General features: G+C 41.5%; 1 protein-coding gene across 2 annotated transcripts in view; it reads left to right on the top strand.

The window, feature by feature from the left end:
• The window catches only part of ATP9A (ATPase phospholipid transporting 9A (putative)), a 66657-nt gene that overhangs the window by 21588 nt on the left and 18604 nt on the right, over positions 1-26465 (top strand). The window contains exons 5-15 of one of the 2 annotated variants that reach the window (XM_050907323.1): positions 1301-1359; positions 2247-2298; positions 2869-2963; positions 4815-4895; positions 6271-6346; positions 9528-9604; positions 10204-10364; positions 11132-11274; positions 12053-12165; positions 15018-15230; positions 20635-20796. In XM_050907323.1, the coding sequence (XP_050763280.1) occupies positions 1301-1359; positions 2247-2298; positions 2869-2963; positions 4815-4895; positions 6271-6346; positions 9528-9604; positions 10204-10364; positions 11132-11274; positions 12053-12165; positions 15018-15230; positions 20635-20796 (1232 nt within the window). The remainder of the gene's footprint in view (positions 1-1300; positions 1360-2246; positions 2299-2868; positions 2964-4814; positions 4896-6270; positions 6347-9527; positions 9605-10203; positions 10365-11131; positions 11275-12052; positions 12166-15017; positions 15231-20634; positions 20797-26465) is intronic. The other variant, XM_050907324.1, reaches the window with a different exon arrangement.

Here is a 26465-nt window from a genome sequence, read left to right as displayed (position 1 = left end):
CATTTTGTTTACCCTTTTTTTAACTAAAAGTCTCGCAAGGCAAAACCCAGAATCTGCAAAAGACCTATGAGATATTTGTGAAATGGGCCATGACTGCTTATAATTTGTAGGAATAATTACAGCATGTAAGGAAGTCTGCATTTATTAGCAGCAGTGATGAAGCATGTTGTTAAGCACACAGTGTGTCACCAAAGCAGCAGGCTGCCGGGAGCCCAGAATGGCTTTCATTGTTAATTTGGAGCAGAAACACTGAAGCATATCCTGAGAAGGATGCTAATGAAGGGACTGCCAGTAGTAAAATCCTAGTGACCTTTGTGCTTTGTGCTAATTTCTATTCCCCCTCCCTTCCCCCTTCTCCTTTCCCCCTGAGCTGCTATCTGGCCAGTTAGCCCATGAATTTCGAGGTACAGTAGGAGTGTTGTCCATGCTGGGGTGAGCTCCACGTGCCTCCCCCACTTCCACTCAAATCACAGTAGATTAAAGAGGCTTTTGTTGAAATATAACAGACAGACACAGAGGCAGGGTTCAAATTAACTGATTATAAATCACTAGTTAGTCTGAGAAGCCAAATCTAGAGCTGGCTAATGATTTGAAATTACTAGCCAATTGTTAAATTAATCCCCTGTTTTAAAGCAACTGGGAAATGTTTGACAGCTGCAAAGAAATAAATATTTATGTGTTTTCTGTCGGACCCATACTCTGCACGGCTTGTTCAGGCTGTGTCCATCAAGAGGCAAAGGAGAGGTGGTAGAGCTGAGCCACATAGAAGAGCTGTGGCATGGAAGGAAATGAGCCTGATTTTTAAGATGGGCCCATTGTACTTGTGGCTTCCAGGTCTTGGCTTGAGAGTTGAGCTTTAAATTTTCAACCACCTAAGGAAAAGGAGTTGGGAGTTGATGGTTCCCTATTGTAATTTTCCTATTCTTGCTCTCTTGTCTGCCTGATGCTGAAAGTATTTTCGAATTCCTGGGTTAAGCAGTACAAAAAAAAAGTTTAAGGGCTTGTTTCAGAGTTGTCACTAGAAAGTGACCGGGGGCTTCTGCAGCCAGGGCTGAGGTCTGGAGCTGTTAGACGAGAGGCTTTCAGCCCTTTTCGCAGATTGAGACCCACTGCTTTACCCAGTAGGAGCAGTGGGCATGGTAAGTCTTTACAGGGCAGCGTTGCCTAATCCTTGTGATAGAAACGTTACCCATTTTCTCCAGAATAGTGAAGTGGAAGGGAGGGAGGTAAGGAGCATCGCACAGCACCCACAGACCCTGTCCTGCTGCTGCTCTAATGCACTCATATCGTTCCTTTGCAGGGACTGTGAAGGTGAAGAGCTCTAATATACAAGTAGGCGATCTCATCATTGTTGAAAAGGTTGGCCTTTATGTGTATTTTTACTGTGTAAAGTACTTTTTTGCAAGACCATAGAAAATGAGATGTTTTGAAGTCATATTTGGTTTACGATAGGCTTAGAATGTCAAGCGTTGAACACTGATTACAATATTTAATCACTTTTCAGGGTTTCCCCTTGCCCACCCCTGCCCCACCAAAATAGCATCATCATCTTCACAAATGAGAGCAAATCTGTAGATATGCACCTATAACCTAATTTTTCCACTTAGACTATAGCAAGATAAAAAGCCTCCCTGGTCCTGTCTCTGACTGTTGGACACAGGTTAAATACCTGATACAAATGCGACATCCAAATGTTGCTTTGTGTGTAAACAACACAAGTATTGGGAGACACGGTGATCCATTTGTAGGCACTGGTATGTACAGGTCTATTTCTCCTTTTACACAAGTTTGTGTGGGGTTTTTTTATCCACTGATTTCCCTCCCACCCGCGCCCCCCCCCACGCAAGCAGCTATGAGCTCTAAAACCATTAGTATGAAAACACTCAGTAAAAAAAAAAGAGAAAAATGGTAGCTCTAGATTGCAGATACATGCTTTCTTCTAATATGGGACTTCTTGAAAGGAAACCAGCATTAATTTAAAATTTCTTCATACTTCTAGAATTACTCACTAGCCCTTTTGTAAACCTAGCCATTGGTGGGTCTGGTCAGTGGGAGCTGGCACTAGTTATTATTCTGCAGGGAAGTGAATTTAGGATTCAAAGCAAAATGAATACCAAGCTTCAGTTTGACAAAGAAATCCTCTTTCTCCTCCGTATCCCCTTTGCTTGCCATGGTGGGGCTGTGGAAGGCGGCTGCACACGCGTGCAGGGGTGTATGCACAATAATGGCCTTTCTTCTCCTAACAGAACCAGCGGGTCCCTGCTGACATGATCTTCCTGAGGACGTCGGAGAAGAATGGTAAACATCTGGAACCAATTGTCAAAATAGCTATTAACCTTTCACTGGTTGTTTAGAGAAAATTATCTTTTGGAAATGTGAAAGAAATAGATAATAGTAAAATTTTAGAGAGAGAATTCAAATGCTTTTATGGACCACCACTTCTCGGGATGTTATACTCTGTTTTTGTTTGCTAATCAAAGAACGTAGGTGGTTGACTCCAGGGTAAATGAATCTGGTTGCACAACAGTTTGTGTTTTAGATGTAAATCATTTTACTTGCCTTTCAGATTTGTTTTAAGTGTGGGATAAGGAAATGTTTGATCAGAAGGGTTAGAAAACATAAAGACTAATGAGAACATTTCAAATGTTTTAAAGATACAGTGCAGAGTCTCACTGTATTCTGGACTAGTGGAAGGAAATGAATATGTGATGCAAGAATATCATTCTTATGTTATTAACAAATGTTACTTGAAATCAGATACTGTTTCCAAAGAAAGAAGGGTGTCCTAGCTATGAAGCCATTTCATGAGTTACAGATGTACCTAAGACAGACCTGGAAAGAGCACTGACTGGTGTTGAAAATCCACAGGGTCTTGCTTCCTTCGCACTGACCAGCTGGATGGTGAGACAGACTGGAAATTGCGGCTGCCTGTTACCTGTACTCAGAGGCTGCCAACTGCTTCTGTAAGCTGCCTTCGTACAAAATACTGTACTTGGTAAACACGCGTATCTGTTTTACCTGAAAAATGTTCAGGCGCTTCAGTTAATGGGCTGTTTTGAGAAACAGGTTAATGCAGCATTGTTCTGCACAGGGCTCAGTGCATGCTAGAGATTAGTTTTGGCAACAAAGAATGTAAGGGTAAACCAGCTCTTCCCGAGCTCCAGGCAAGATTTCAGGTAAGGTGAAGCTCTGTGCCACATGGCTGTCACTGCAAAGCTGTGCAGATAGGCACTGGGGTTGGCAGCTAGAGAATGACCTTGCAGCAGGAGGTGGCTAATGGTAGGATGCTCCTATTTTCTTTTTCCTCTCCAGAGACCACTGCAGTAACTTACTGCAGGATAGGTCTTGTTGCAGGATAAGTACCCTTGGTTGTGGTACTTCTCAAATGCTCCCTTTCGTTCCTTGCGGTGCAGTATGTTCAGAGGCACAATTTACGCATTTTCATGAAATGGCTTCAGAGGCCGCTAAGTTTTCATTGCTCGCCTTTATGAAAGGAGGAGTGTCACCATGGAAGCTCTACTGTATGATCTGAAATAAGTATATAACCTCCATCAAACATGCTGTTTCCCAAAATCTCTAGCTAAAGTAGTTTGTGTGTTGGTTTTTGGTTTTGTTTGTTTTTTTTTTTAAAGAAAACGAAAAAGAAGGGGGAATTAGAGTACCTGCTTTATTGATGTTCTATCTGTAAAAAGTGCAAGAAGTTTATTTTATACAAAGGCTTTGAAGCAAGGCATTCTCTCCATAGCGGTAATAGTTCGTGCATATGTAGGAGTCAGCAGTGAAAACACTGTGCAGAACTGGTGTATCTTCTTGTCATGACAGAACTGTTCCTAGAGACAGTGCCCTGGTTTCAGCTGGGATAGAGTTAATTTTCTTCTTAGTAGCTGGTATAGTGTGTTTAGGATTTAGTGTGAGAATAATGTTGATAACACACTGCTGTTTTAGTTGTTGCTAAGTAGCGCTTATCCTAAGTCAAGGATTTTTCAGTTTCCCATGCTCTGCCGGCAAGCAGGTGTACAAGAAGCTGGGAGGGAGCGTAGCCAGGAGAGCTGACCCCAACTAGCCCAAGGGATATTCCATACCATAGAACATCATGCTCAGTATATAAACTGGGGGGAGTTGGCTGCTCGGGGCCGATCGCTGCTCGGGGACTGGCTGGGCATTGGTCAGCAGGTGGTGAGCAGTTGCATTGTGCATCACTTGTCTGTCTTGGGTTTTATTTCTCTTTTTTTTTGTTATAATACTTTTCATTACCGTTATTATTATATTTTTATTATTATTAGTTAGTATTTTATTTTACTTTAGTTATTAAACTGTTCTTATCTCAACCCACGAGTTTTACTTTTTTTTCCCGATCCTCTTCCCCATCCCACTGGGAGCGGGGAGGGGTGAGTGGCTGCATGGTGCTTAGTTGCTGGCTGGGGTTAAACCACAACACGCTGGCATCTTGAACTAAACATTGAGTGATAGGGCGTTCCTGGGTTGCCTTGGAAGACTAGTCCAAACCTTCTTTGCTACGAAGTAATAAGCATCTTAGGCTGTCTTGATTATTCAGGCTGAAATTTCTTTTATGGGGCACCGACATCTAAGTAACTCCCAGGAGTCTCTCAGGTATCAGTTCAAGAAATAGTCTTCAGTGAAGCTGGTACACCAATTGTATTTTCTCTTAGACAGTTGGGCTCCAGTAAGTAACATGATTTAGTAATTATCTTAACTTGATAAGTAACTCTTGCTCAAAGTATTTTGGTAGAAACGTTTGTATATTATTAAAATGTGGTTGTCTAACTGTCTGCCAAAACACGTCTGTTTTATAGGACCTACTGCAAATCCGATCTTATGTATATGCAGAAGAACCCAATATTGATATACATAACTTTGTGGGGACCTTCACAAGGGTGAGTCTTGCTGACATATGCTTGAAATCATATATGTAGTGTTTGCTATGCAAACCTGCTGAATGCTACTAGGATGCCAGAGTTTTTCAGGAGAAATAGTGAAGTCTGTCTTGCCATTCCTTATCTCTTCTTTCTTTTTTTTTTTCTTTTTTTTCTTTTTTTTTTTTCCTTCGTAAAATCCATCAAATAAGTCTGAAACAAAAACATGGTTATTGAAGCTCTGACTTGGAGACAGTGTCATAAGACTGTTTGGGATTAAGGACCTTACTCTGAAGGTATTAGATCTGAACATTCAGACAGAGATTGGTAGTTAACGTATTCATGGTGCCTGTTCAGAAGGAAATCTGGACCACCATGGACTCGGTAGGATTAAAATCCTTTAATTGTGAAAAGACAGGGGATCTTAGCTAGATCAGGCAATAGCAGTCTTAATTCTGAGTCAGTTGGTTTTTTGCCTTCAATTGCAAGCAGCCTATGTGAACTCAGTTATCTGCCCCCTATTTCAGAGGGCAGCAGCTCAGTGCCACTGTGAAGTATCACCATTAAAAAATATATATCTTTTGACTTGTTGGGAAGATGCATTGCCTACTTGGGGCAAAAGGTTGGGTTTTTTCCCCTCTCAGTGGGAATATGAAAATTTTGAGATTCATCTAATACCCTTGGGGAGCTTTAAGAGGACAAATGGTTTTGTAACAAATAGACAGTTACAGCTTTTTAGAAGCTGTCTGCTGGTGGTTTAGTTCAAAATTGTAGGGTTTGCCCTTTTATCTTTATGTGGCACGGTTTAATCTGGTTTAATAGTGCTGGCATGGAAGAGGAGTTTCAGTGGCTTGGGGAGGCAGTTCTTGTATAAAACCTGTACAGACTTTAATTTACTTTCTCATGCAAAGGTACAATCACGTAGAATTAATCTTTTGGTGCCTAAGAGGAATTGCGCTTTCTTCTAACGCTTCTCTGGTGTGTATCAGACAACTTTCCAGGCATCACTGAGCAGTCCAAACAGGTTCTCAGTGAGGTCTTACAGTAGCAGGAGAAATGCTATTAATCTGCATGAGCCAAGTGAGGGAATGTTTTCCTGTAGTCCCTGGAGAGCTGCTGACAAATCCCTTTCTCATTTATGATTCCTGGGGGACTTCAGCAGGCAGAGATATCTTAATAGATTCCACCCCACCCCTTCTACTCCACTGAAACAAAGTGCTCATGTTCTTAACCCAACCAGAGATGTACCTGGGTTTATGAAAATCCTCCAACTTACCAAGAAGCCCTCTACCAACACTCCCAGCGTCCCTCTCCAGACATTTCTGTGTAACTCTGTCATCCACTGGCCTTTTACACTACTGACAAGTTTGTTTGTTTGTTTTTTATCCTGTTGTAGGAGGACAGTGACCCCCCAGTGAATGAAAGTTTAAGCATAGAAAACACTCTATGGGCCAGCACAGTGATTGCATCAGGTAAGATGGAGGCATGTGTAAAAAAAATTTTTTTTTTTTTTTAAAGGGAATATGTTAACAATTTTTAAAAGTCCTTTTGTAATGGAATAATAATCTCTGTCAGTTGGAGAAATTAGTAGTTGGAATGAGGTTTCCCACTTGTCCTAACACCTCTGGGGAGCTGAGCTGACATCTAATTGCCTCTTTGGACATTCCTAGATGAGAAAGAATTGGAGTGGCCTTTGGGCACTTCTTTAGCATCTAGGACCAGAATAGCACTTAATTGCTCTCCACATTGACATCCTAATCTGTAACAGAAATGGTGTCAAATAGATTCTGGTAACAGAAGCTAAGATGAAAGATTTCCAGGTAAGTGCTTCCATTGAGTTTGTCTTATATACTTTCAAAAAGGAAAAAAATAAATTCTTTGACAGATTTTGGTTTATATATACAATAAGCTCCCAAGGCCTGAGATTAATCAATGCCCCCTTGTAGAGGCTTGTCAAAGTAAAAGCCTTGTTCCTCTCCTGTCCAGCGCGCTTGCAAGGTTTGCAGGGCGGTAGCTGGAAGAGAGTGAAATTCTGTTCTGGAATTAAAGTTGTTGAATGGAGAGACTTCACAGTGCAGTGCCTAGATGTACATGGAATTAATAGTAATGGGAAGGAACATGAACTTCAAAAGATTTTTTTCTGAAGCACTGAAAAGAGTTTAATTTGCTCTTTTAAAAGAAGAAAACAGTGAATAAATTTTATTCCTATATGTTTCTATCTAATCCTGCTCTGACTCTTCTTTGAAATGTGTTACAGTGTTGTCACAGTGCTGTGACCAAAGGATCATAAAAAACTAGTTGTCCAAATACAATTTAATCAAGTAAATTATGTTTATAGATTAGTAATTGCCATGCAGTAGGTAACCTGCCTTCCTCCCCTCTGAGTCTAGACACATGTAGTCAGCCTGGCAGCTTCAAATACCCATCAGGCTGCTTAATGCGCGAGTCTCAGCTCATCCCACTTTTGAACAAAATAGACGGAGAAATGGAAGGCTGTCTTTCTTGTGATTCTGTCCTGTGTGGCTACTCTCCCCGCAGCACCCTTTCCCAGGGGACTTTCTTGCCTCTTGTATCGAAGCTTTTATTTGTACCAGCTCTTGAACCGGTGCAGATCTCGCACTGCCATGGCTGAGCCCAACATGGAGCCGGGGGCAGGGGGGGGACGTTACAGTAACTACTCCTACTGAAATCAGAGGGAAGCGCTCTCCTGCCTTCAGCACGCTCACAGCCAGTGCCTGCTGAGGGTAAAAGCTATTCCTCTGCTGTACGCTCGGCTGTGTGTAGTATACACGTGGGTGCAGACATTTTTCCCCAAAGGAGGGCACAGCGCGCACTCTGCTCCACCTGGTCACTACTTCAGGGCTGTTTAGAAGTCCTGGGTGGTCTTGGTGTCTGTATCAGGGCATGCAACGACCTCCTCTCTTCCCAAATGAACTACTGTATGAATCTAATTCTCCTTTCTGAATAAGTTATTTGTAGATAGACACCTTTGTGAGTTCAGTTAATAGGAATAACATTTGCAAGTATTTACATCATTTCAAACAGTTTATGCAATGGAGTCTGTTTTGAATGGCCATAAAAAAACTAGAAACACTTTTTTGTTTGATACGTACCAGTGTGCCTTCAAGCTGTTCTCTAGCCCTGACAGGTTTTCCCTCTCATTTTGACTGACTTGATCAATATAATACTCGGTTTGTTTCTCCTGTGGCAATAATAAATAGCATGTTGTAGGTTATTTCTGTTAGGAAAAAATGGGGATATTATTTTTCTTCCTCTGTAAGTGAAAGCTGTCAAGTTGTGGTGATGCCATCTCACTGGGGCAGCCTTTGCTTGTAAGATGAAGCAGAGCTATGTGGCTTTCTCCATCTGCTGTAGTAGGAATGGGTCTGACTCTGACTGTTTGCGGTTGATTTGCGGTTGATTTGGAGTAGCTGTGCCATCTGCTGATTTGAATTGTGATGATCTTACCACCACCTGCCATCTGGCTCCAGTGATTTGTTGTTGTTTTTTGTGGTGGTTGGTTTTTTTTTTTTTTTAAAGGAATGTTTCCCAGCGTATTTTTAGAAACCACCTCGTTTGAATCAGTCTTATTTAAAAGTAATTCACTTGCAGCTTGTTAAAACTTTGATCGTTCATGAGAGCAGGGGAATAGCAGAGTGTAAAAAGGCAATGTATTTGCAGCAGTGCTTTCTTTTTTTTAGTGTTGTTTTTCTCCATTTTTACAGACCCCTAAAATTTTCTAGTAAAAAAATAGAGTTTGGCAATATCAGCTTTTAAACTCTTGACAGTAGATAGCTTTTTGTCTTTATGGCTTTTTGCAAAGTCTTTAAGAGAAATCTGTAGAAAACCAGTAATTCATGGTGCTAAACTGTATTATGCTTCTGTGAGAAGAAAAGGGAGAACTTTGTTGCTCTCAGCTCTTTTAGCAACTGCGGGACATAGCATTAAAATACACTGATAGGCTCCCAGCGGCTCCATCTGTTACTGTAAGGTAGGAGTTGGTATGATTCACCTTTCAGTGGGAACAGCAATTAGACAAATACTTAAAGTAAATTGTAGATTTTAAAATAAGGTAATTCTGTCTTTGAAAGCTGTTGGAATTCGTTGGTTTTACTCTGATTGTGGCAGCCTTCACCAATAAAGAACTGTAGCCCAGACCACTGATAAAATTTTGGCACACAATGAAGGACCACTATCTGGTGTAAGGCAAACTTACCCACGCCTAAGTGGGACTCAAAGTGGTGGGAGGAAAACCAAGAAATCCTCCATCCTTAGCAACTTTTATTTATAGTGGGGAGAGACAACTGGCATCAAAAGGGGGTCAGAGAAAGTCAAGAGAGCAAAGCAGCAGACTTATCTTTCCGTGCACATTAGGTGGTGCAGTCTGTGATGCTGCATCGAGTCCAACCATACAGGCAGTGTGGTTGAAGACTTACTGACTTTTTGTAGGATGTCTGCGGTTCAAAGTCTGTGTTTTCATAGGTTTTATCTTTCAGGTACCGGCTTGTTTAATTTCTGGTTGCTATTGCTTCTGAAATTAACCTGCTAAAAATCCTTTACAACTGTCAAGCCTTTGGATCCAACAAGTATTTTTATAGAGAAAACAAATGGAGGTTGTTTTTCTTTGGCTGATGCATGCTCTGTTTTGTTTAGGTACTGTTGTGGGAGTTGTCCTCTACACTGGAAGGGAACTGCGCAGTGTGATGAATACTTCAAACCCAAGAAGTAAGGTATGGTGAGGAAACAGTCCTAGAATATATAAAAAGGGGCAGAAATTTATCATTTTTTAAAGACAATCCTTCCAAATGCTATATGTACACACTTATAGGGACAACCTCATAGGAATAATAATTCCTGTCTTCCAGCCTACGATTTAAGATAGTTATCATAGCGGAACCTATTTCTTCTTATTTTTTTGATCCTGTTATACATGTGCCTTCTCACTTTTTTGAGATTGGTAAGACCATTGTTTTATATGGTTGTAATGAGATAGTCCCAGTTAGAACAGGAAGGCTTATTTTGCTGCATTTTTCTATTATAGCAAAGCTAAGACAAAGTGCAGGGATGTCTATATAGTCTGCAGCTTTTGGCAGCATGAGTCCTCTCACACCTCTTCATGCATTGCTTAGCTTCCAAAGGATGGAAGTCATATTTAATAAGCTGGCAACAGTATTGCTTATAAATTTAAATATGTTTGTAGTGTTTTAAAAGAGAAGTTGACTAGTGGGTAATGGCTCTTTGGATATGGCAGTTCATTCCCTTTGTGAATATTACATTGAGCTAACATCTTCATTTGTGTGCTTGAAATGTCTCTCTCTTATTTCTTTAGATTGGTCTTTTTGATTTGGAAGTGAACTGTCTTACCAAGATCCTATTTGGGGCTCTTGTGGTGGTCTCGCTTGTCATGGTGGCCCTTCAGCACTTTGCTGGCCGTTGGTATCTTCAGATCATAAGATTTCTCCTTCTGTTCTCAAACATCATTCCCATTAGGTAAGGCAATTGCTGATTCTTCCCAGCAAAATACTGCTTGCTTTGTGTCCTCCTTCATGCTTCTAGTATGAACGAGCACGTAAACTCTTATCTATTCCTCATTTGACAACTAAGCAAACCTAGAAATAGAAAGCAAATTACTGTTCGAACATAAGAATTGCTTTGCTGTTTCTGCTGAATTTGTTCAACATATTTACCTGTTCACTGACTCTAACTCAGGCTGTGAATTAGTCATTTAAGGCCCCTTCTCTCAGTGTTTGGGCTACCTGGTTACTTTGATAAGAGCAGAGCAAAAAATGGAAAAGGAGGGTTATTTATACAGCATATAGTGTAATAGGACCCAGTTGCCTTTTAGAGGGGACTGCAACTTTAATATTTAATTGTACTATATTAATAAGTAGATTGTTACTTCGGTGTAGGTCTGAGATTCATTTCAGTTCCATTTTTAACCTGCTGTCTGCATATCAATCATGCTGTTCTTACTTGTCTGTGTCCATCTTCCCCTCAAATTATATCTGTTCTTCTCAACATAATTTTATCATCTATCTTTGAATTACAGTACCACTGCAGCAATGCACAGTCCTTCTCCCCATTTGCCACCCGACCACTGACTTTGAATATACTTCTCCCAGAACACCCTCTTTGGCAGCTCAGATTCAGCGTGGAAGACGTGTCCTTTCATTGCACTGTGGCAGTTCACAATGATTTTTTCCAAAGTTTAACTGGTGATACATTTTCTTTTTCTTTTTCCCCTTCGTCCTGCGTAGTTTACGTGTGAATCTGGACATGGGGAAAATTGTCTACAGCTGGGTGATCCGCAGAGATTCCAAAATTCCCGGGACTGTGGTTCGGTCCAGCACTATTCCTGAGCAGCTGGGGAGGATATCCTATTTGCTTACAGACAAAACAGGTATCTATGTAGAAAATACAGTTTTGAGTCACGGTGTGTTGTTGTTTGGATTTTGTTACATTTTTGGCCAGCCAGAGAGTATAATGTAAGATTTCTTTGGAATAGAAGAAATATGCATTTCCTGTCACTTTGACAATAGGATTTAATTAGTTTTTGAAAAAAGAATTTGGCATTTTTTTGTTCTGAATGCACTATAAGTAAGATAGGACAGGAATATTATGCTACTTCAAAGAACACTTAAAGTGTGCTATTAAACCAAAAGCTGAGGGTAAAAATAAAATTAAAAAGCAACTTTTTAGAGCTAGTTTTCAAAGCCAGATGAAATAGCTTACATGTGTAGGTAGAAACATACCATCAGTCTGTCTGCTGCTGTCCTTACACTTTTAAAGTTGAGCTTGAATTCAGAAGACCTAAGCTGTAATGAAAAGCTTGGTCTGACAAAGTCCTGGTCCCACTGAAGTTGTTTCCAGTTTTCTTTGGTTCCAACAGGACCAGAATTATGCTTGCAGCTCTTGCTGGCATTGACTTTGGGGTGAATCTCCATTCTTATTTACTGGCACAGTGATGTGCACCACTACTTCCCGGGAGAATCAACCCTCAGATTTGTTAATACTGTCTTTTTTTGCTGGCCTCAGCCTGTGCTGAGAGCCTGGTGCAGTGACTGATTCAGCTTCTGGCCCAGTTTCTCTTGAATTTGGGGTACAGCAAGGATGAGAATGTGTACTGGGGAATAGGCATGTTGATTCCCACTCCATGTCTGGTGCTGCCTCTGTTACAGGAACTCTTACACAGAACGAGATGGTCTTCAAGCGACTTCACCTGGGAACGGTAGCTTACGGCCTGGACTCCATGGATGAAGTGCAGAGCCACATATTCAGTATATACACGCAGGTAGAATTAAATTGCATTACTTAACTCTTTGTTCACAGAACAGTTTTCCAGGTCACTGGGCTAATGGTAAATTAATATGGCAGGGATCTGCTTATTAACTGTTACTTTTTGGAAAAGTCTGAAGGTCATTGGATGCTTAATCCATAAATATTATCATGATTGCTTATTGCTTTCGTAGATTGTTTCACATCCGCCAGTCTTTAACTGCCATAGCACATGCACGGATCTGCAAGTGTAAGTGAATGTATGTGCCTGTGTCTTGTTACTGAGGTCTGACTGTAAAAAAGCATACTTTTATTTAGATATTCACCACTTACAGCAACCACAGCATTTGCTTTGTTGAAAAGTTGGCACTGGGTAATGTTTAGTGGATTAAGTTGCTGTTTGAAATGCTGTGTACTAGGGCAAAAATAAAGGAAGAGGAACCATCAGTACTCAGTAAGCAGTAACAGAGAACAGTGTACCAGTATCGCTGCTTTAGGCCTGATGGTTAAAAAAGTAAACGGTAAAAGTGGGATTCTTTCACTAATGCACCAATGATCTTATATGGTGCCTAACTGATGTCTGCTTTGAGAACTATCTACACCTAAAGAAGGCAGCAAAGTCAACATGTGAAGCATAGAACAGGAAAATCCTGTTTTGGGAAGTCTCTCCCTTGCATTCCTCTTTCGGTATCACAGGATGACCCAGCATCTAAAAAGCCTTCATCTCTATTCTTAGACTTTTATTTCAGTTTTGTATGATAACCAGGTAATGCCATGTGACTTGTCTGGGTCAGCAAACTGTACTTCTTAGCATGTTACAATGGACAAGATGCTTATGAATTGAAACTTCATTTAGATACGTGCATTTCCTTTGTAAAACAAGGGATGAGGTTTTAATTAAGAATATTACTACCTTTAGGAGGAAAAAAATCAGCTGTCAGTGGCTGATGTTCCAGCCACCCCTCTGAGTGGTGCTTATAAAAGATTTAAGAATTGTCACTAATTATGTAATCATGGAAGCATTATTTTTCATTTTCTGTTAATAACCATTCTCTCAGCTGCAGCTAGAAATAACTTTTTTGTGACTTACTGACAACTAGATTTTTTTCTTTTGTAAAATGTGATTCCAGAGATGCAATCTGCAGACCTTAGTGATGGGTTACTACTCCTGTGTCATATGTCAAGCATTTTTTTTTCTCAATAGTTGTGGAATTGCTTCATTCCTACAGAAACCACAGAAGTTGTTTTTGAAGTTCCCATACTTTTCCTTGAGCGTGCGTACCCAATGCAGTGAACTGGGTTTTTCACGTCTCATTGTTTTTGCTTTGCTCTAGAATTTTAGCCTGAAGTACACTTTCTGTACACCCCACAAAGTGAAACCAGCATTCTTGCCTGGAAAAAGGCACCATGTACTGTAAATGGGATTTTTATTTTTGGATTTTTTTCATGGTGGTAAAGACACACAGCAGGTTTCCTTGACCTCAGTGATCTGTTTGGTGGCATAGCTCTTCCCTGGGCAGACTGTCAGGCTGCAAAGTGCTTTTAACTAAGCATATGATAGTTGATGAATACCTGGTATTTTGAGTAATTATCTTTTTCACTGGCATGTGTATCAGGTAACTTGTAACTCCTCTAGCCATCTCTCTCTCTTTCTCTCCTCTGCTTTCACAGCCTGCTTAGCATCTGGTTCTTCTCTTGGTCTTGAGACCCTTAAATGACTGAACTGTACTTCAAAAAAAAAAAAAAAAAAAAAAAAAAAAAACCCACAACACAAAACCCCCAGACTTCAGATCTATTTGCCCTCATTCTGTACTCAGTCTCCAGAGGAAACTTGACTACTGGTTAATTATTTGCCAAAGTATTCAATATTTGTCAAGAACATTGGGGTAACTGACTAGTCCAGTATGTGACTAGTGCTTTATGTCAGTCTAAATGCACTTCAGCTGAGGGTTTGCTGTTGTTTGATTTGGTTAAAGCCAAATTGCAACAGTGCTGTTTGATTTGGTTAAAGCCCAATTGCAACAGTGCTGATGAGCAGCAATATTAAATTTGAAGATCTTTATGTGTCCTGATTGCTAGAGTGTGGAAAATAGCATGTGGAATTACACTGGTAAAGGATATGTCTCATAAAACGTTTATAATTACCAAGTGAGATTCCTTATAATGAGGAGCATTTGCTGGCAATGATTCATTTTGAACTGTAGTTCTTATTCTTTGCTCTTATTTTTACCATGTTGTGGCCTTTGACCTGGAAGTGAAACTTTTGTCCTCTTGACACTAAAGGTTAACAGAGCAGGAAACTAGATCACTGTGTGTCCCTTCTTCAACCAGGATAATTTAGTAATTGTGCAATTATCTGAAGACTCCCATTCTGATACTAAAAATAGTATTAAAAATTAAATGAATGTAATTAAGATTTTCTAGGTCCATACAAGTCATCTGTTTTCTGTTTTCTGCAATTATATTCTCTTGCACATGAAACCCGATTGACTCTAAATTTTCAAAGCCACTGGTCTTTTGTGGAGCAAAAAGTGGTTTCACTGAGTCTTCTGACTTTGGTCTTTCACCAGTTGGTGTCTGGTGGATCTGCAACAAAGGGTCTTTTTCTCAGTGTACTGTTCCAAAAACTTAGGTAAATCTTCTGGGGTACTTTACTCCACCAGTAACAGCGATAAAGAAGTTGCATTATGCTGGGGCGTGTTCCCAATGATGATCTGAGTTAAGGTGTATGTAAGAGTGCGTCTCATTCCTAGGGACATAAGAGTCTGCACAGCTGCTACATATATGGTCTTCACTGAAGTAAAAACTTAATTTAAATCTTTTTTTTTTTCTGCAATATGACTTTATTTTGCTTTCCTTTTTTATAAGCAGTCTCAGGACCCACCTGCTGTGAAGGGCCTTACCTTAGCCACCAAGGTGCGTAAAACCATGAGCAGCCGAGTGCACGAGGCGGTGAAGGCAATCGCGCTGTGCCACAACGTGACACCAGTGTACGAGTCCAACGGGGTGACAGACCAGGCTGAAGCCGAGAGACACTACGAGGACTCCTGCAGGGTGTACCAGGCCTCCAGTCCTGACGAGGTCAGTATCCATTTGGGCGTATAAAAATATAAATATGACCTTGCTTGTTGCTGGGAAAAAAAAAAAATTATTTGGTGAAAGTACTCCAGTCTAGTGAAGGGGATAATATTTTAATGCATTTATTGTACTGATAACCCATGAATAGACCATAAATGCCCTCTCAGCTGATATACTTCAGCCAAATCTGCGCCTCTGTCTGAATCTACAGACCTACATGGTGACTAGTATCTGGCTGTTGTATCAGCCTCTGCATCGCAGAGTTTTGCTCATGTTTCTGCACCTTTTGTCCAGGGTATATTTTGCAGTTCAACGCCATGAATCCCTTTGACCACATTTGGTAAATTATAGGTAATCTTGTCTTGTCTGGGGGGGGGGGCACGACTTGTGGGAGGGGGTTAGAGTACTCCCACAAGTCACCTTGTCTCTGATCTGCAAGGTGTTCGAACTTCCAGACGAAGTGAAAAGTTGTAAATCACGCTGGGTAGCACTGCTAACCCAGGACACATCCCTTCCCATGCGGATGGGACAGATCTGGAACCCAAGTTAATTCTGCAGAGTGAAGTGCACAAGAGTTTGTCTCTGAGCAAACTGCCAGTTTTCTGCCAGCACCCAGTCCAGCCAGGGCTGTGCAGGGTGGTACAGTACGGAGAAACTTTGCAGCTCTCCAGAGACTCGCTGGAGACTTTTACTGAACACTTGAGAGATCAGGTTCAATACAGGACTTACAATTAAAGTGCTCTTTGCCACCCTCTGCAAAATTTGGAAGATCTAATTAGAGTGTTGTTTCCTTCTGTGACGAAGACAGGAGGAATAAAATATGGTTTCATGTATTGGTTATGCTTCTTGGATACATCTTCTTTAGTGCAACCAAGGTAAAACAATTGTTTTCTATTAATTTGTACAATTGCACTTGCTCTGTGCCATTGAAAGAGGCTGAAGCGTGAACCTTCCTGTAAGAAATCCTACTGATGGTATGAGATCATATCACCCATTTGACTACATTCGAAGGGTTCTTCCATTTATTGCCCCAAATAAAACAGCTTTGCCTCTGATAATAACCTTTTCACCTTTGACATCAGAAGAGAAGCTGGCTTTCCTCATTGTTAGAGGTGAGAAATTGTTTGCATAGAAATCAATTTATTCATTAGAAGCCTAGCTATCTGAGGATTTTGAGATTGTTGCATGTTTTACTGAAAGTCTGGTACAGAGTGAGTTTTCACATTTCATGTACATTCAAAATATTCCCTATAGTGGTCTTTATTCCAAAGTAGGCAATTCATTCATTTCATATAATGTGCTCTTGTCTGTACTATACAAAAGCTGCATCTTTGCTTTTTCCCCCCCTCCTGCATTAATATGCCTACAGTGACAACAAGCACTTACTCCTCCCTGGCTTTGGAGCTGGTGAGCAGTGTGCATGTGTGTCCTCTCCCACCACATATCTAGGTCAGCGTTTAGCTTACCTGCTTTTCTTCTCTAATGTGTTGCTGTCCCCTGTAAAGACAGCTTACAGAAAGCAACTGCCTTTGGATTGAAACGAGTTCTGAATGATTTCCAGATGGTAATTTTTGTGATCTGCATTTAAGTTTTGAGGGTTTTTTCCTAAAGCATTTACTGGCTGCTTTTGCACAGATCCTCTGTTTATTTACATATATACTGTGGTATATAGTGAAGTCAGTGATTTTTCTTTTCTTTTTTTGCTTTATACTGTTCTGTCTTTAAAATATTTATGCAGCAATTTGTCTCAAATACCCAAGGGATTATTGTTTGTTTGTTTGTTTTACTATAGCATGATAACTAATCCTTCCAAGATTATTGTTTGAATTCTTTTTTCCTTTCTTGTGGTGTCTTAAGTAGAGAATTACAGTGGGTTCAGAAATCAGATATGCTTTGCTGCACTGAGGAAATCTTGTCTGTATGTCTTAGATATACAAATATTGTTTAGACATGCTCTGTGTATGTCATACTAGATGGTACAAAATGCAGGATCAGCACAAGTTGAGTCCTTGAGAAGAGAGTGATGCTGTTAAATAACATTCCCTGTAGGGGAATGGCTTTGGACTCCTGTTAAAGCCAGCCTTTGAAATCCTATATCAATAAAATATTGCCATGGCAGGGAAGGTCAGTTTATGAAATGAGTACAAAAACTTGTATTCTCTTTACTTTAACAGCAAGGGTAATTTCTACCAGTTGGCATAGGATTCATTTCCTGTAACAGAAAGCAGGATTTCCTAAATTTGTTTCCTGTGCACGCTGCCATTTAGAAGTCTTGAAGTATCTTTATTCAGATATCGGTTACAGCCTTGGGGCTCTACAAGCCAGTTGTCAGTTGTAGCCATACAGTAACTAACAGGGGAAATGAAATAGATATAATCTGATCAGAGATAAGAGTGCCTAGGATTCCTGGGCAAACAGTCTTTAACCCTGACAACCCGCTGCAGCTGCCAGGACATGAAAGGGTGCACCGATCAATTGGTTTCTGCCTGTTGTCTGTCTGCCTAGGCAACCCTAAATGGGGCGTTTGTAGAGCAACTCATGGCACAGAAGGATCAATTTGTCTCTTTAGAATGAAATTTATTAGTCGATATCCACTTCAGTGGTGGCTTGGGTAATTTAATTGTTGGAAAGAGCAAAATTTGGGGGATAGTGTGCCGAGCTGCTGTAGCTGCTCTGCTTTGTAATGCTCAGATCTGTATCTGACTTGGCCTGGACAGAGCTGCAAACTCCTGGGGTGCGGTCAGGGGCTTTGTTGATTTCCCCTCATCAGTGAGCATGGGCTCTCTTGAAGGTGTTTGAGGGATTTCAAGCCTGCTTTTAAATCTCCTCAGTTTAAGCTGTAAATATATTTTTGCATCTTGAATGTTTCTCATCTTTTCGCTGTGACTGAGAGCACCTCTAGTTATCTGTTTGCCAGAGCAGAGTAAATCTCTTCTGTCTCGCACTGAGCTGGGAATGTGCTCCCCACCCCGGGGTGCCCAGACCTTGCCAGAAGAGCCATGGGCGCTTTTGTTGCCATCGGTGTTGTCCACCAGTGCCGTGGCACTTCCCAGAGGCTGGGCCCATTGTGTTGCCTGTTGAATGGGGATGGTAATTTCAATGCTTTTAGTACATCTGATAGGAACACTTCAAAATTATATCACTTTCCCTCTCAGTAATTATTCATTAAGTACTGTAGAGGCTGGGAAGTGGCATGTTCAAAGGGGTCAGCCCCACTTCCCCTCTGGTGCTGAATGTGGTTCACCTGGAGGGCCATTAAGGGCTGACAGGACCCATGCCTGCTCGGGAGCAGCATGGAAAAGGGGGATTTCTTTCATTATTCTTCCCCTTCCATTGATGTACCTTTTTATGGTCTCGGGGCCATCTGAAATGACTGGTGTTGCACAATGCAATGCAGTTTGAAGCGTGTCATGTGCATGACGTAGCACCTCTGACGTGCTGCTCATCCATTTGTTCCTCTGCGCAAGGCTTTTCTTTTGCGAGGTTTAAATGCTTCCTGACATAGGATTTAAATGAGATGCTGGCAGGGAATGAGGGCGGAGGTGTCTGTGAAAGAAAGTAGCAAAGGAGGTGCTTTAATGGGCTGAGCTGGGAGCAGAGATTTGTATCTCCAGACATTTGCAGCTTACCAACATGGGCAAATCAACAGCCAGTGCTGCACACACTGAACATCACGTAACATCATGCTGTGAAAAATTCTCGATAATTATTTATTAACCAGAGTATCAGAAACCCAAGCTCCGTCTCTGCTCTGGGAGACTGTTAGGATGATTATCTAACTGCACACTTTAATGCACCAAGGATGGCTTGAAGAAACTTTTGAAAAAGATAAGCTTGAAAGAGCCTTTGATTTGTTGTAATCTTTGTGAATAAGCCTGCAAAAATTTGCTAATATTAAACCAAATATTGATTCAAATTGATTTAAAGGTCTTTCAAGGCAAAGCCAACTCAACTAATATTTTTTTATCTGGCATTTTAAGACTACTTTATGAAACAAAAAGTTTATTTTAGGTTGTCTTTTAAGCCTAATTGTGGATGAAAGGGAGCTGAGTTCACAAAACATTCTCCAATTAGACCCAATTGTATCAATTCATCTAGTAAAATCTTGCCTCAATGTAAGTATTTATAGGTTCCATTTTTATCTGTATCTTGTGTATGTGATTTCCCAAAATAAATTCAATTTTTGTCTAAGGTATTTGTGGTCACTTAAGGCAGTAAAGGCAGAACCTGAAAGGCACGAGGGATAATTAACCTTCAAGTCAGCAGCAACCATGTGCCCAGCACTCTCATGCCTTTCAAAATGTCACTGTAAAATACTTCCAGTATTTTGCGTCTGTTTGGAGAAAGTATCCCTTGATCCTTTCTGGAGGTCAGTGATATATGGGCTCGTGTCAGCTGCTGCTCCCATCCGTTACTGCCAAGACAGCTTCTAGAGGTAAACCCCCATATCTCAGCAGTCTCAATCTTAGATGGATGTGTCTGCTGAGGTGGGGGTTCTGGGGGGATTGTCAGGGAAGCAAAACAAAGGCTTTGGTCTTCTGTCATGACTCTGGTTGTAATCTAGTGAAAGCTTGTAAAGAATTCAGTGTTGTAGGTCCTTAAATACTAGAAGCTGCAATCAAAATGATACCCACATAAGTTCAATTAAATGAGTTCTGGTGTGTGCCTTGAAAAATCTGGGGTTTGTTTGGGGTTTTTTGTTTTTGTTTTTTTAAATATTTGGGGAGAAGGGGTTCTCTGCTATGAAGTGTCTGTGAGCCAGCCTTCAGCTGTCTTGTCGATCAGTACAGAGGTTGAAAGTTGTTGATGAACTGTTACTACCAAACAGATAGAGTGTAACACCGAGCTTCTTTTGTTTGTTTGCTTCTTTAATACGGATTTTTAATGTGCTCTGCGTTAGTGTTTCTGGCTTTTATTGTAAATCCAGGGTGAATGCATCGTTTTGAATCCTTGATTTCATAAACAGGAAGCTGGGAAATAGCACATTCAAAAAGCAAGTCTTTGTAAAGAGTTTACCTGATGTGCCCAAGCAGAGGTTTGGGCACCCTAGGCGTGGGCGGAGGGTACCTGTGCCTGCCCTTGCTGAAGGGTTGTCCTTCAGGATGTGGCAGTCGAAGGCAGGGAGCTGACCACCTCCTGCTGAGAGTCTAGGACAGCCTGGCAGCTGAATCAGACAGGAGCTGGGCTGCCCAAACCCTGAAAATACTGTTAGTAAGCTTCTAACTTCAGAAGCCCACTAGAAAGAGCCATATAGGAGGACCTGCATATATGAACGGATCGTTCTATAGCACCATTAATGACTAATGAAATTCTTTGCAGCCCCCACCTGCTATCCCTTCCCCTCTGGTGCTCCTCAGGGGACATATGGTGTGGGCTGGCTGCCCTCATCGTGGCCTTCTCATCTCAGGTGGCCCTGGTACAGTGGACTGAGAGCGTGGGCTTAACGCTGGTCGGCAGAGACCAGTCCTCCGTGCAGCTGAGGACACCGGGTGGCCACATCCTGAACTTCACCATCCTCCAGATCTTCCCCTTCACTTACGAGAGCAAGCGCATGGGCATAATCGTTCGGGTAAGTGGCTTCGGGTAAGCTCTCATGTCTGTGAATCTCCTGCTAACACAAAGTGAAATATAAAAAACATTTGCTCTCACCTGTGCTGTTCTTCCTGGCTGAGTTTTGCAGTCTCTTCTACCTCAGGCTGTAAGCTGGTTCTCTGTTTTGAGCTAATAGCATCTCATTGCTGGGTTTGTTTAGTGATACATCCTTTTCCTTGACCATATTTGGCAGTAAGTGATGTAGTGCCCTGGGACATCTTTAATTTATTGATCTTTGGTCCCTTGCTCAAAATAACGAAGGAGCCCAAGCTTCAGGCACTCAGGGGGGGTGTGTCCTCTGCAGCTCCAGCTTCTTCCAGCTGCTCCTTCCCGCTCACATTTTTAATTTGTCATGTACTCTGGGGTGGGTTTCTGCTGTGCAGCTCCCTGCGTAGTTTTGTGCATACGTCGCTGGGGGCAATGTCAGGCTGGGGACAGGTGTCCAGCCAGGCCATCAGCCAGCACTGCCACCAACTGTGGAAGGAACTCCTCGGTGGTGCAACAGGGCCTCCAGGATGGTGCTGGGAAGGAAGAGGGAGCTTGAGCGTTTCCCTCTGACTGTGAAACCAAGGGGCCTGGGGATGCTGCAAAACGTTGGGACAGGATTTTTGCTACAAGTGTGCAAGGTGGAAGGAGACATGGGAGGGACTGGTGGGACATAAGACAGCTAAGATCTGTTTTAGCTGTGTGTGCTGAACGAAGGCTCAGCAGCTTTGATAGTCAGCAGAGATGCCATGTTATCTCTCAGGTAAGGCTGTTGTTTCAGGAAATCTTGAAGCCAGCACTGCCAGCAAAAGAAATAGTCACAGTTACCCTGTCCCCTGGGACCCAAATTCTGTGTCCCCTCCCACAGTGGCTGACACAGCAAGGAGGAAGAGGAGCTCGGTAGGGGCAGGACTGTTCTCACCAGGGGAGCAGGCACCAGCAGCGTCTCAGGGAAGCTTGAGCTGACTTTGAAGCCTTGCTCTGCGTCCCTGGGGTTGTCCTTTTGTCTGTCCAAAAGCTCCTGCCCTTCCTGTTGTGTTCATGCCGCCGTCATGCTGCAGAGCTGGGGGGCTATATGGTGGTCTGGGGCTGTAAGTCAACCCAGGTCACAAGTGCTTTCCTCCCCTTGGGATCAGGAGCAGGAACCCAAGCAGGTTCATGGGTCCAGCTTACACTGCATCTCCAAAGCCGTTGTGGTGGTACAACAGGGGGCAATGACGATGGCAGCAAGTGGGAAGGAGGGAGGGAATCCTGAACTGATGCCACAACAAATAACTTTAGGATATTGTTAGTGGTTTTGTGGAAGTGCTCCCCAGATCTCTGCCAGGCATCGAAAGTCCTCTCAGACCCCGTGGAAGTACAGCACCGCAGGAGGAAGCACTTGTAACTGCAGGGAACTGTGGAGATTTTTTTTTTTTTGAGCTGTTTAACAGAGCCCGCAGCCATGCTGAGACCACGGTGTCACGAGCAGGGTTTGAAAATAGCTGAGTTAAGGCAAAAGGGTGCATTTGTGCAAGTACCTTTATCAGCAGCAGCAGGCACTACGCGCGCTAAATACATGCCCAGCTGAAATTGTACGCATAACTTTGTAGTTTTATGTACAAATACAATATAAGATCGGACTCTTAGAAAAAAATTACCTTAAAAAGAAAGAAGAAGAAAGTGTAGGTGTTAATGGTGACAACTGATCTCAACTGTTTTTATTGTCATTAGTTTTCAAGATAGTGCTAAAGAATCAATGTTAGTAAGATAAAAAAACCCAGCTATGGTAAGGCACTTCCATTTGCCTGCGAAACAAACAAGGTGAAGCAGTCTGAATATTTCTTTTGGAGATAATTAAAACATCCTTGTTATTTATTACTGAGAGTACGGACAGATAATTGGTACCAGGAATCTAAAACATGAATATGAAACCTATAATCCAGGGCAAGATATGATTTTGTATCATTTCATGGGATCTGCAGCTTTGTTATCTAGGGTGGGGAGAATAGGTAAGATTGGTGGGTTTTTTCTTTTTTTTTTTTTCTTTTTTCTTTTTTCTTCTTTTTCCCCCCTCCATTTACTTTGTCATAAAACTTGGTTGCTGCATGTTTATTTTGGGGTATCTGGAAATAGGATGTAAAAATATCTTCTTCCTCGTGTATTTTAAGTTACAACAGTAGGAGGAGTAGCCTTTGTTTTTAGTTAGAAGCAGTCGGGATCAGTATTGCACACGTGGGCCTCATCGATAGCAGATTAATTTGCTCTGCTTTATTGGATGGTGTTTGGTAGCTTCACAAATCTCAACTTCTCTGGACCCCTGGAAGAGCACAGCCCCTGTCAGAAACGGCACCATGAAGGGGTGATGTAAAATGGAGCAATGCAGTGGTTGTATTCAACGACAACAAATATTGCAGAGAACTTCAGTATTCCTGTTACCAAGAGATGTGGTGATAATTATTTTTGCAAACCCGTGAAGGACAAGCTGTATTTAATGCAGATTGAAAATCATTGAAGCTGATGCAAATGGCTGTATTTGTGTTATTCTGAGTATCACAGAATCATAAAATGGTTTGGGTTGGAAGGGACCTTAAAGCTCATCTAGTTCCAACCCCCCTGCCATGGGCAGGGACACCTTCCACTAGACCAGGCTGCTGAAAGCCCCGTCCAGCCTGGCCTTGAACACTTCAGGGAGGGGGCATCCACAACTTCTCTGGGCAACCTGTTCCAGGGCCTCACCACCCTCACAGTGAAGAACTTCTTCCTTACATCTAATCTAAATCTACCCTCTTTCAGTTTAAAGCCATTACCCCTTGTCCTATCACTACATGCCCTTGTAAAAAGTCCCTCTCCAGCTTTCTTGTAGGCCCCCTTTAAGTACTGGGAGGCTGCTCTAAGGTCTGGACCTGGATCTCCTGTTGCTCAAGGAACTGCTTTTAAATTCTGGATCACACACCACAGTACGGTGTAGGGGGGACAAATTTGTATTTCAAATTGTTCCAGGCTTTGGAATATTAAAACATGCCCAAGGGCAGGAATGTTAGTTGAAGTGGGCTGATAGGCTGAGCTTGTACAAAGTAATCGGTGTGTTAAATCTGTGAATCTAGAGATCCAGCTGAATGCCGTTGAAGGTGCACAGTCGTCAGTGTTCCCACGAATGTCTCGTGCTGCGTGGGATAGCTGCAAAAAGTATAGTGCATATCCGTTTAAATATAGCAAGTGTAAATTTTTCAGATTAATTATTTTTGTAGTGAAAATGATGTGGAGACTTCAGGCAACCTTTTCAAGACCTAGAATAAAAATATTAGCAATAAAAGAGGGAGGACTAAACAACCTCCCACCCTGTTGCTTACTGTAAGTGCAAACTTTTTATGAGATGCTGTTTTATCAAAGGTAAAAGAAGTGGGCTAACTGTCGAAGCCAGGGTATGCTTCATTAAATTGTGTTTGTATGCTCAGCAGAGAAGTGGATGCCCTGAAATTTTCTCATCTAATTGGAAGAGTCCTCTTTTTTTTTCTCTCTTTGATTTGAAGTTTATTCCTTTTAAATTATCTATTATCTACATTCTCCCTCATTAGGAAGAAAAAGGTTTCTATTTTGCATTTCTGTATTTAGAATATTACTGCTGCCAAAACCAGCAAAACTCCCACTTGTGGTCAGTGGGAGCAACATCAGGCCCAGATCCTGACTGTAAATACTGTTAATAGAAGCATTGGTCCCTCTCTGTTGTGCTTGTTAATTGAGTGTCTTCATTTTGCAGCCATTGAGCTGCTGCTAAGCCACTAAAATCAGCTCCCTGTATACCCTGTGCAGAAGTAGGGTTTGAGTAGCAGATGCTGGCTGCCTCGGTATTACTTTGCCACGTTCCTGTATACTCCAAAATAATATCTTCAAGCAGGATTTTCATGTTCATTTAAAAAAAGAAAAAAAGTTTATAAATAGGTAGCTGCCAAGTAAAATTTTCTTTTATTAAACATACACATATGCATGTGTAGGCACTCCATTTGGTTTTGATCCACAACTTGCAAGGTGTTTAGCTCTTCAGTGTATCTTCTAAAACTGTGCTGCTTGTTTAAAAAACAGAAATAAGGGGAGGGAAAGTAGCGTGAAGTATCCAGAAGACAACACACACAGTGAGCAGCCAGGGAGGGAGGGAGAAGCTGCAGAATGAAACTGCACTCAGGATTGTAGTGAGTAGAATTCAAATGGTAAAATTTTCTGCTCAACTATACAGATATTGCCCATTCTTATAAACTGCAATTTTTTCGGCTAGCAGGAGCCATTGTGATTGTCTTGCCAGGCTTCCTGTACAATCTGGGTATAGAGTTTCAGCAAGTGATTCATGCGTCCAGCCCAGTAATGCTGTTACTGCAGTCCTTGGCAGAGACGCCCGTCTCCCCTGCTGGTCCTGTCCGCTCTGGCTCCTATAAAAAGATCTCCTTCAACACATAACTTTAGTAAATAAAGTAGTAGTTAATACTGAAAACAAGTAGCAGATGTTGCCTCGTTTAGGATATTTTTGCAATATCTGCTTGTTTACTTGTGATCAACTGTCATTTCTGTAGCTGATTATTTCAGTTCTAAGAAGTCTTGTTCTACCAAAGCAGCCACTCTTCACCGTACTGATTACTGACTTTTCTTCTTCTTGAAAGAAGGCCTGTTTGTTTGACCACAATATTTTCCATTCTTCTTTTTCTTTGCGTTTTTTTCCCCTTACCCATGTGGAATCATCTTTGTTGTAAAGCAAAGATAGTGCTATTGTCATATCTGGAATTGAAAGAAGCCTTTGAACTGTGGCCAGAGTCAGACCACGGTGGAAAAAGATGCCTCTCCAAAACAATATAACTGGCAAATCTCTGTGTAGATTTATAGTGTGATGTTACCATAATATGAGAACGCACTAACCTCCTATTGAACTCGGTGAGAGGAAATGACTAATGCAAGGAGATAGCTGATACAGTATTTATATTGGACAAAAAAATCTAAACTATCTTAAGCCAGTTCTGCAGCACGGGAAGTGGAGTCTTTATTCAGTTTCCTACAGAGATGTTGTTAGACACTTTTTAATCAAATAATTTAATAGATAAACCTTTACCTTTGGCTACTGCCAAAAGCGTTGTCTTTTATTTAAGCAGATTCTAGTTGTTTTGGTAGAGTGACACGCATTTTGCTTTGGGGATGTGGGATGTGTGGGTATTTGTATATGAAGGCTGGACATTTCAGGACATTGAAAACCATGCTTAAGCTTAATTATAAGAATCTTCCTTGTGAATATCTCTATGAGCTTGGCAAAAATGTTCAGTAAAGGAGCTTCGTTATCCTTGCCTACTTCTTAATCTCCCTAGCAAAGACACTTACTTCTCTTCTTTGCGTTTTTAGTATCCACATAAGGTGCTGCTTTTGGGGTTTTTTTGCTATGGATGTAAATTCTTGTTTTGCCAGTGCCACAGGACATGAGGCTTTTACCTGCCGACTCAAACTCTTCATGTGCGAGAACCTTCACCACTAGTTTCTGTAATGGCGGAACAGACTGACACGTATATTAAATAGTGTGAGAATGAAGAAGTGTCCACTGTGCTTTTCTTTCATTTCTTTTTTTCCTAAAGTACTTTTCTCCCTTTGTTCACAGCTGTCTTATTTCCAGACCTTCCTGGGCTTTTTGGTTTTGCGTGTTAAGTTTAT

Source organism: Gymnogyps californianus, chromosome 17 (genome assembly GCF_018139145.2).
Source record: "Gymnogyps californianus isolate 813 chromosome 17, ASM1813914v2, whole genome shotgun sequence".
Classification (NCBI taxonomy): Eukaryota; Metazoa; Chordata; class Aves; order Accipitriformes; family Cathartidae; genus Gymnogyps; species Gymnogyps californianus.
Note: the sequence above shows the minus strand (reverse complement) of the source record. Positions and strands in the feature narration are given on the sequence as shown.